The 9,820-nt window shown below is 34.8% G+C and overlaps 1 protein-coding gene across 1 annotated transcript in view; it reads right to left on the minus strand.

Annotated features, from left to right (window-relative positions):
• Positions 1–9,820, minus strand: part of RO60 (Ro60, Y RNA binding protein) — a 29,103-nt gene that overhangs the window by 12,140 nt on the left and 7,143 nt on the right. The window contains exons 2-5 of the mRNA XM_034667179.1: positions 6,931–7,530; positions 3,207–3,427; positions 2,555–2,701; positions 1,973–2,110 (exon numbers count right to left, since the gene is read on the minus strand). Of these exons, the coding sequence (XP_034523070.1) occupies positions 1,973–2,110; positions 2,555–2,701; positions 3,207–3,427; positions 6,931–7,510 (1,086 nt within the window). The 5' untranslated portion in view covers positions 7,511–7,530. The remainder of the gene's footprint in view (positions 1–1,972; positions 2,111–2,554; positions 2,702–3,206; positions 3,428–6,930; positions 7,531–9,820) is intronic.

Genomic DNA, 9,820 nt, shown 5'->3' on the forward strand with positions numbered 1-9,820 from the left:
ATATCTTCTTTGGAGAAATGTCTTATTCAAGTACTTTCCCCATTTTTGAATTGGGTTTTTGTATTTTTACTGTGGAGTTGTAGCACTTCTTCATATATATTCTAAACATTAAAAAGCTATCGAGTACATTTTCCACAAATATTTTCTCCTATTCTGTAGGTTATCTTTTCACTCTCCTGATAGTGTCCTTTGATGCACAAAAGGTTTATTAAATTTTGATGAAGTCCAATTCATTTACTTTTCCTTTTATTGCCTGTGCTTTGGTGTCATATATAAGAATCCACTGCCAAATCTAATGTCATGAAACTTCTACTCTTTGTTTTCTTCTAAGAGTTTTGTAGTTTCATCTCTTAAATATAGGTCACTGATCCACTTTAATTTTTTATGTGGTATAATGTAAAGGGGCAACTTTGTTCTTTTGCATGTGGATATCCAGTTTCCCCAGCACTATTTTTTGAATACTATCTTTTCCCGCATTGGCTTGTTTTGACACTGTCAAAAATCAATTTATCACACATGTGAGAGTTCATTTCTAGCCTCTGCGTTCTATTCCACTGGTCTACGTATTTGCCTTTATGCCAGTACCACATGGTTGTGATTACTGTAGCTTTGTACTAAGTTTTGAAACCCATAAGTTTGGAAGGATGAGTCTGCCAACTTTGTTTGTTCTTTTTCAAAATTGGTTGTTATTTGGGGGGTCCCCTGAAAGTTCACATAAATCTTACAGTGGGCTCTTCTATTTCTGCAAAACATGCCATAGGAATTGCACTGAATATGTAGATTGCTTTGGGTAGTACTGTCATCTTAACAAGTCTTCCAAACCATGTCTTTCCCCCCATTTATGTCTTCTTAAACTTCTTTCAGCAATGTTTTATAGTTTTCAGTTTATAAATCTTGCACCTTCATAGTTTATTCTTAAGTCTTTTATTTATTTATTTATTTTGATACTACTGTAAGTGGAAATGTTTTCTTCAGGCTAATCAAAGGTTAAGGCCTTTGGATTGTTCATTGCTAGTGTACAGAAATACTAATGATTTTTGACTATTGGTTTTATATCCTGCAACTTTGCTGAATTTGTTTGTTGGCTCTAAGCTCTCTGGATTCTGTAGGCTTTTCTCCTTTTAAGATCATGTCATCTGAGAACAGAGATAGTTTTTCTTCCTTTTCAGTCTGGATGCCTTTTACTTATTTTTCTTGCCTAACTGCTAGAACTTCCAGTACTTTGTAGAATTGAAGTGGAAAAAGTTGGCATTTTTGTCTTGTTCTTGATCTTAGGGGAAAAGATTTCAATCTTTCACCATTGAGTATAATGATAGCTGTGGTTTTTTTTATATATGGCCTTTATCATGTTGAGGAAGTTCACCTCTATTCCTAGTTTGTTGTTTTAAATCATGAAATGGTACTGAATTTTGTCAAATGCTTTTTCTGCACTGAGATCGTGTGACTGTCCTCTCATTCTATTAATGTGATGTATTACGTTGATTTTTGTATATTGAACCATCTTTGCATATTGAAGATAAATCTCATTTGTATAATCCCTTTACTTTGCTGAATTTAGTTACTGCTATTTCGCTGAATAACAAGAAAATTCTAAAACCAAAAACTTTAACTTATAGCTCTGATGTAGGATTTTCAGTGCGATAAAAAAAAAATCACTTCCCACCAAGACAGAGGAGATCCACTACTGATTAACAGAATGACAGAGGTCATTTAAAATAAAATTTTAAATTTGGTATTTTAAAACTTATCAAAATGATTTTATAAGATGATTGGGTATTGTCCAAAGGTAAGGAGAAATTACTCATAAACTTACAATGTTAATTATATATCCATATTCACACAAACTAGGAAAAACAAATGAATATCTAATAAAAATGGTTCAAGTATTGGTACCATCTTTAAAATGTGTTTTTATCAAATATATTAAGTCCCAACTGGGTCATTTGTTATAAAACAAAAATCAAACCATTACCTTAAATGTTTTGTAAAAAGCGGCATCCAAAGCTTTCAAAATTTCCTCATCAGGGCGCCATTTTAGTTTTCCTCTGAGACCATGACCTGTTTTATAAGTTTCTGATGCAATTAAAACATGAAATGGATGTATACGAGCCTAGAAATAAGACAGAGACAGAAAGTAAATGCAACATGCAAATGAAAGATAGTCGTCATGTGTCTTAGGTTTTGTTACTATAGCTAATAAATGTATTTCATAAAGAAAAAACAAAAAGGAGGACATATCTTAAGATTTCAGAGTTAAATGAAATTTGGTATGATAAAAGTCTCACAACACCTGAAACTGCACTGGCTACATCTCCAAAATTTATGAGTTGACTTTTTCAATTAGTAGTAGCTAACAAAGGTAAGGCTCACCTTTTTTTTTTTTTTTTAATGATTTTATTGATTTATTTGAGAGAGAGCCTGTGCATGAGCAGGGGGGATGGGCAGAGGGAGAAGCAGGCTCCTTGCTGAGCAGGGGGATCTGAGGACCCTGGGATCATGGTGAGCCAAAGGTACCCCAATGCTTACCAAGCCACCCAGGTACCCCAATGCTTACCTTTTTTAATAGTTTTTCATTACACAGTTTTTCACATACTAAAGATACTTCTGAATTTCTTGGTTCAAGCACTGAATTAGCAGTCATCTTGCCTAGATTCCTTAGCAATGCGGTAAGAGGCATTTCTTGTAACAAAGCCTTCCATACCTATTGAAGTGACATAGGTAGAAATATGAATCAGTGTAATAGCTGTATCAATACTAATATTGCTAACATATTCTTTTAAGGTTTTCTTTTGGGGTTCTAAGTATTTCCTTAATAAAAAGATTTGCACATTGGTCAAAGGCCTATCAAATTAACTTGCTCTTTACTACAGTAAGAAAGTGAAGTCTATTTTATGAAGGAACTGCATAGGAGAATTTTATTTATTTATTTTTAATTAGCAACGCAAATTAACCCAGCATTTATGAAGCAGAAATAACATTGAACTGAATGCCAACTACATCTGGGCACTGTATTAAGTATTTTAAATAAATACTAATTTCAAGATATATTTTACATTTTTGTTAAAAAGAACTGGTTATATTGTTACCCATCTCATAAATTACATATCATAAATTACTTTTATACATATTACATCATAAATTTTAATACATGACACATGCCACAAATTACTCATGTTTAACCACATGCTATAATATAGTTTACTTACCTCTTTAGACTTTAAATGATTTGTTAGAAGATGTTCCCTAACTAATCTATGCTCTTCTATTAGATGAATGACTTCCAGCTCATCTTTTGTGCGTTTCACTTTCTCTACAGCCTCCAGATACTTTAACAACTTTTCAGTCTCCACAGAAAGTGCTTTTTCTTTATACAATTCATGGACTTCTTTCCAGCCCTTTGTAATATACTTGGTCACAATAGCAAGTCCTTTAAGAAAATAAAGAGTTGAAATGGCATGAGAATTTCTGGGTGAAAAACAGACCATGTTTACTGAGAATGTAGTAACTAGATACAGAGGAGCTAAACTCTTTACACTGTGAGGCTGCTTTCTATGATGTAAACATTTAAGCCAGTGGAGTCAAATGATTTTGCTTATTTCATCATAATTGTTTTAATATGAGGCTCTGGAGAAAAATCTCCTATATTTTAAGTCATTTTATTATAGAGACACAAGCATTTGAAACTTTGGCAGACAATACCTATTTCAGGTCCACAATCTCAAAACAATACACAAAGTACAGATGTGTCTCAAATAATCTCCTATTCACTTGTCCCTTTCTGCTACTAAGTAAATAAGCATTTAAAGTAACAGAGATAAGTGGAAGTGGACAGGTAGGTAAGTAATTTGTAAATATTTTTTTTTTTATAAATGAGAAAGTATTATAGGTCAAATTAAAAAAAGGAAAACAAGGTGTTCATTTCTTTTGTAATTTCTTTTCATAGTTGAAAGAGCTTCAGGTTGGGGCACTGAGGAAACTTGGGTTCTAGCCTACATTCTGCCAATAAATGGCTATGTGACCAATCTAGGCCTTAGCTTTCACTTCTGTAAAATGGGGAAGGGGATGTTTGAGTTAATCAGATTCAAAAAGGTCTATGGGGTAAATGTTGGTAAAATAAATAAATGGAACAGATCATGTAATAGAGAGTGGTTAAGATGCTGGAATGAACTAAAAAGAGTATGACCTAATATTTTAGTGAAGTTCTGGCTCAGTGTTGCCAAAAAAAGTATTGTCAGAAGCCAGAACAGGTATTTTTATGTGATGTCTTCTGATTTTTTTAAAGTAATGGGAGCAAAGAATTCATTTTTTTTTTCTAAAATATTGTGCAGCTCAAATAAAATCCATCCTTAAGGCAGACTGAGCCTATGTGTTATCTATGGACTCTAAATTATTTGATTAAAAGTTAATACTAATATGTAGGGACTTCTAAAGTACTGTGACTCTTGTTAACATCCAGATTTTGGTACAAAATCTTATATTGTCTTAAATTACTAAATGTTTCATATGTGAGCATGTTTTCTATCTTGTCTTTCCAACTAACATATAACTTCCTTAAAGGCAGGCTTATTATTATTTTTATCCTACCCAAGTTCTATGCTGGCCACACAGTTAAGTATACAATAAATACCTGATTGATTAAATTACATTTTGACTTGTTTTATCTGTTTCAAATACACGTTTCAGTTAAAATATTACTTATTTGGTAGCTTAAAGTTTCTTTCCAAATTCTTTTCACTCTGAGAAGCCTAGGGATCTCTTATGCCCGAACCTATAACCATTATTGAAAGATTTTAAGTATGAGTTCTGCCCTCAAAAAATTTAAATTAAAGAATACTGTCCATGGGAGCAAGTTTAGGGAATATCTACTAATTCCTCATTTTATAGCCCAAGAATTCAAAACCCAGAATAACTATTTGCACAAATTCAGAAACTTTTTCCAATTAGAAAAAGTACCTAGCACTTAGGTACACACCACCATGTATTAGACAAAGCTGGATCCCTACATTCTTCTTATACTGAATTAAAGGTTTAAAAATAAAAAATTAAAGCATGAGTATGTTAGCGAAAAAAAGCACAGTAAATATTTTTATGACTTTAGGCTGGAAAAGGCCATTCTAAACCTAACACAAAACAAAAATCTATGAAGAAAAACAGGCAAATTTCATTACATTAAAATTCCAAACTTCAATATGCCAGAAACCCCCATAAAAAAAATTGAAAGAAATAAAGGGGGAAAAGTGCATGATATGTATATAATATGAAGTTATAATTTCCTTTGTGTCCCAAGTTCTTAGAACAGTGCCCATTCATTTGGTGCTCAATAAATATTTGTTGAATGAATGAATGGTGACAATCAATATTAAGAATAGCAACTAAATGGAAAAAAGGACAAAGATATAATATACTCCACAAAAAATTACAAATATCAGCAGCATATGAAGATGAACTTTTGGCCACAAATTCTTTAAGATATAATTTTTCACCTATCCTACTGGCAGAGAATAAAAAACACTGGTAATAATCACTGTTCAAATGTGGGGAAACCGGCCACTTCTATATACTCTTTGTGGGTTTACCCATTATATAAATGTTTACATTATGCAAGTTTTTTCACTGTAGTATTTCTGTAATAGTATAAAAAAAACAGAAGCTATTTAACTGTCATCAGTAAGAGACTAGCTAAATAAATTATAGTATATTCATACAATGGTATTTAAGCAACTACTTCTGACTAGGAGAAATATCAATATGCTTTTAACTGAAACAAATAAAGTATATAAAAAACTTAAAAATAAACTGTATGTTTAGGAGTAACATACAACACATACAGTGATTTTTTTTGAAGGGCAGGAATCCTGCTTTCTCCAAAAAAAAATTTTTTTTTTAAAGTTTTTATTTATTTATTTGACAGAGAGAGAGAGGGAACACAAGCAGGGGGAGTGGGAAGGGGAGAAGCAGGCTTCCCGCGGAGCAGGGAGCCTGATGCCTGTAGATCCCAGAACGCTGGGATCATGACCTGAGCCAAAGGCAGATGCTTAACAACTGAGCCACCCAGGCGCCCCTCTCCAAATATTTTTATGTATTATCCAGCTATTTTAAAACAAACAGAATTTCTAATAAAAACCCAAAATACAAATGGGTTGGTTTATATAAATATTTGCAATAATTTACTGTTTAAATTTCATTTTAAAAAGTCCATTCATAATAAAATGGATAAATTAGGAATTAATGATGAGCTGTCTTTTCAAGTTTCACTTCCGGTATTAAAAAAAAGAGCAAATTTTGGAAATGTTGTGGAAGTTCATACGTTACATTATTCTTGCCCAGAAGTTTTTCTTATTTCCCTTCTAAGAAGGACTAAGTAATTATCATATACCCAACTAACTTCTCAAAAGTATCTTCCCATAGACACAGAAAAACTGCCCCAAGTTACCATGTCCCCTGGCTGACTGCTTGGAGACAATTAACATCCTGAATTGTTAAGTTCAGCACTATTTCAGGTAGCCTTTAGGTTCCATGGAACATATATCCTAGGAAGACAGGGAGGGAAAAAAATCATAAGGGACGAGAGCAGTATAGCCTGGCTATCTGCCATCTACTGGCTAGGAGCTGTTTTGCTTACTACAACTTTAATCATGTCCACGCTGCTTTCATAGTCCATAATCACTTCCAGTTAGCCTGGTGACATTTCGAGATTTAAGAATATTAATCTGTAAATCTGTCATTTGATTCTTGATTAGTAATGTCTGGATTGCCTGTGGTAGGGGTTTAATTCCAGGCTGGCATTAAACATTTGAATTAGTCAACCAATGTGTTTTGAGACTCAAAGACTATTTCTAGAAGATATTATACAATTATCTTATGTCAAATAAAATTTTGCTATTTACCAGGTATCTCCAACCTCCCCCAACCCAAAGATCCTATGCTTACCTTCATTGGAAGGTTTAAGATGTGACAATCTTAATAGATCTTTGTGAGACCAGCCATTTCTTTGTTTATACTTTGTAACTGCCAGAGCAAGGGCCATGCCCCCCTTTTCATTGTACCAGTCTGCTATAGCCTTCCGGAGGGCACGACCCCACATGCCACATTTCATGCTTTCCTTCAGATCTTTCTTAAACTGGATAAAAGTAAAGAGATGTGTAGGAATGCGACAAACTTCAGGAACAGCTTTAAATGCTGCTTGTTTTGTGCTTATGTCAGAGCACTGAGAACAAATGGCAAGTGCAAAGAGCATAGGCTCTTGCTTTGCGGTTCTGCCTTCTTGACTAAATGACTTTATTTCCTGGATCACTTCACATCCTCTTCCATCTTCAATCAGTCTAATTAAAGCTTCAGCATTTTCAAGGCCCAACTTCTGTTCTTTGATATAATAAGTCCCACCTTCAGAACCAAAACATAAGAACCGGTGTAGTCGATTCATATCAGTGACTTGCCATACATATCCATCTTCAGAATTGGTTATCTGTTTCTCATTCAGTGGTAGCATTTGGTTTACTGATTCCTCCATTTTTCTGTCTTTTAGGAAACCTATCAAAAAGCAAAATGTTATTATAGCTAGAAAGAAAACAGAAAATTATAAAAAGGAAAACATTTTTATTTATATTTGAAAACATTTATTAATCTATGCTTTTTGAAAACTGTTACAAAATCTTTGATTTTTAAAAAAGATTTTGTTTATTTATTTGAGAGACAGCAAGAGAGCACGTGCGCACTCACAGGGGAGAGGGGCAGAGGGAGAAGCAGACTCCCCACTGAGTGATGAGCCTGCAACTCAGGGCTCATCCCAGGACCCCGAGATCACGACCTGAACCAAAGTCAGACGCTTAACCAACTGAGCCACCCAGGCACCCTTGTTATACAATCTTTTAACTTAAAAAGTATTTTTTAAGTTTGTTAAGTGGTAGTATGATAACCAGAAGCAACAACTAGACTATGTTTTTGAGGTATAGTTTGTTGCTTCAGAGACTAAGCAGGCAGTTCAACATGGGGTCTCGAGGCCTAGATACAGAATAAAAGGGGTAGGGAGGGCAGCTATGGTAGCTGAGGCTAAAAAAGATCTTACTCTCTTTACTCTCTGAATAACTGTGTACACAGTTTTGGTTACATATCCAACATCCAGATCTTCCCTCCCCTTTTTTCCAGGCAGTAAATAAAGTCCTTCAGGGGAGGCTAGCCCTTTCTCCAGGCCTAAGGGATGAATCTGGATTGCTCTAAGCCAGTGGTTTTCAAACTCTGTGTGCATAAGAAGTACTTGAATTGCTAGTTAAAACACAGAATGGTGGGTCCCACCCACCATCCCCAATGTTTCTTTTTTAATTCAAGTCTGGGGTGAGGACTACGCATTTGTACTTATCACAGGTCCCAGGTGATGCTTTCATTTCTGTAGCCATATGACAAGTACAGGTAATGGGCATGTGATTAAGTCTACAGAGAATACTTCTGAGGTTTTCTTCACTCTTAAAAGTGGGCTTGGACTCTTAAAAAGGAATGCTCCCCTTTCTATCTTCAGACATTCATTTACAAGTGATACTTGGAGTGGTGGGCTAGAGCCGGGGGAGTCACTTTAAGAAGACACACTAATTTATAAGGACGGTAGAACTGAAAAAAAAAAAAAATTAGAAAGAATCTGGGTCCTTGGTATCATTGAGCTACCTGGAAATGCCTTACTTAGAAATTTCATAATATATCATAAATGTATCCTTATTGTTTAAGCCATTTTTAAGTTTTCTGTTACCTACGGTTGAGAACATCCTGACTAAAAATCCTATCAACTATGCTCATTTATAGCTTATGTGACCTGTTAACTACCTGTACTTTCCTCCTTCCATTATCTCTAAAGCTACGAGAACGAGCAATATGACAGCAATATCCCTTTTTAACCTCCTAATGGGGCAACCACAACTGTCCACTACTCATCAGTCCACTGCTACTCTTAACTACAGTAGAGCTGCTTTTCCAGGTGCTCCAAGTCTCCAGCCTATACCATTATGGTGCACTGCATTAGGATTCTCCCCATGGCAAAGAAAACAAAACAATACAACCAACAAAAACACCCTCAACCAGCATTTACTGCATATTATGTGTAAGACATTAAAGAGGTTCCTGTTCAATTAAAAAGATTTTTTCCCAAAAATCTCCCCCCATCTCCCAAAAAAGGTTTTTTCCTCCCCTTAGAAAAACCACATTCTGTTTGGTGAGGTAGAAATATATACATATACAAAGCAAACTGTAATTAAGTGCTCTAATAAAAAAGTACTGTGTGAGTCAACAGAGGAGAATAAAATAATGCTGTCTCAATAATACAAGAACTGTAATTAAGTGCTCTAATAAAAAAGTACTGTGTGAGTCAACAGAGGAGAATAAAATAATGCTGTCTCAATAATACAAGAAGACTTGTGCAGAGAAGGCAAATTGAAAAACTGGTATATTAAGTTTGGGGGGAATGTGTTCCAGAAAGGGATTTCTGAAATCTTGCTGTCTTTAGATTTTAGAAAAAGAACTAAGTATACGGACATAGCTGTAAAGAAATGTTGACAGATAAGGTAGTAGTTTAAAGAGTAACACAAGGTAAAAGAAACTTTGTTTTCAGGATGATACAAGTTTGAACATGTTTATATACTGTGGGTAAGCCTTGAAATGGAATCCTGGTCAATATTCATAATTAAGAGCTAGGGAAATGGGTGCCTGGGTGGTTCAGTTGGTTGGGTGTCTGCCTTCAGCTCAGGTCATGATCTTGGGGTCCTGGGATGGAGCCCCACACTGGGCTCCCTGCTCAGCGGGGAGTCTGCTTCTCCCTCCCCCCTCCTTGCTCTCTCTC

The sequence above is a fragment of the Ailuropoda melanoleuca genome, chromosome 8, assembly GCF_002007445.2.
Source record: "Ailuropoda melanoleuca isolate Jingjing chromosome 8, ASM200744v2, whole genome shotgun sequence".
NCBI classification, from domain to species: Eukaryota; Metazoa; Chordata; class Mammalia; order Carnivora; family Ursidae; genus Ailuropoda; species Ailuropoda melanoleuca.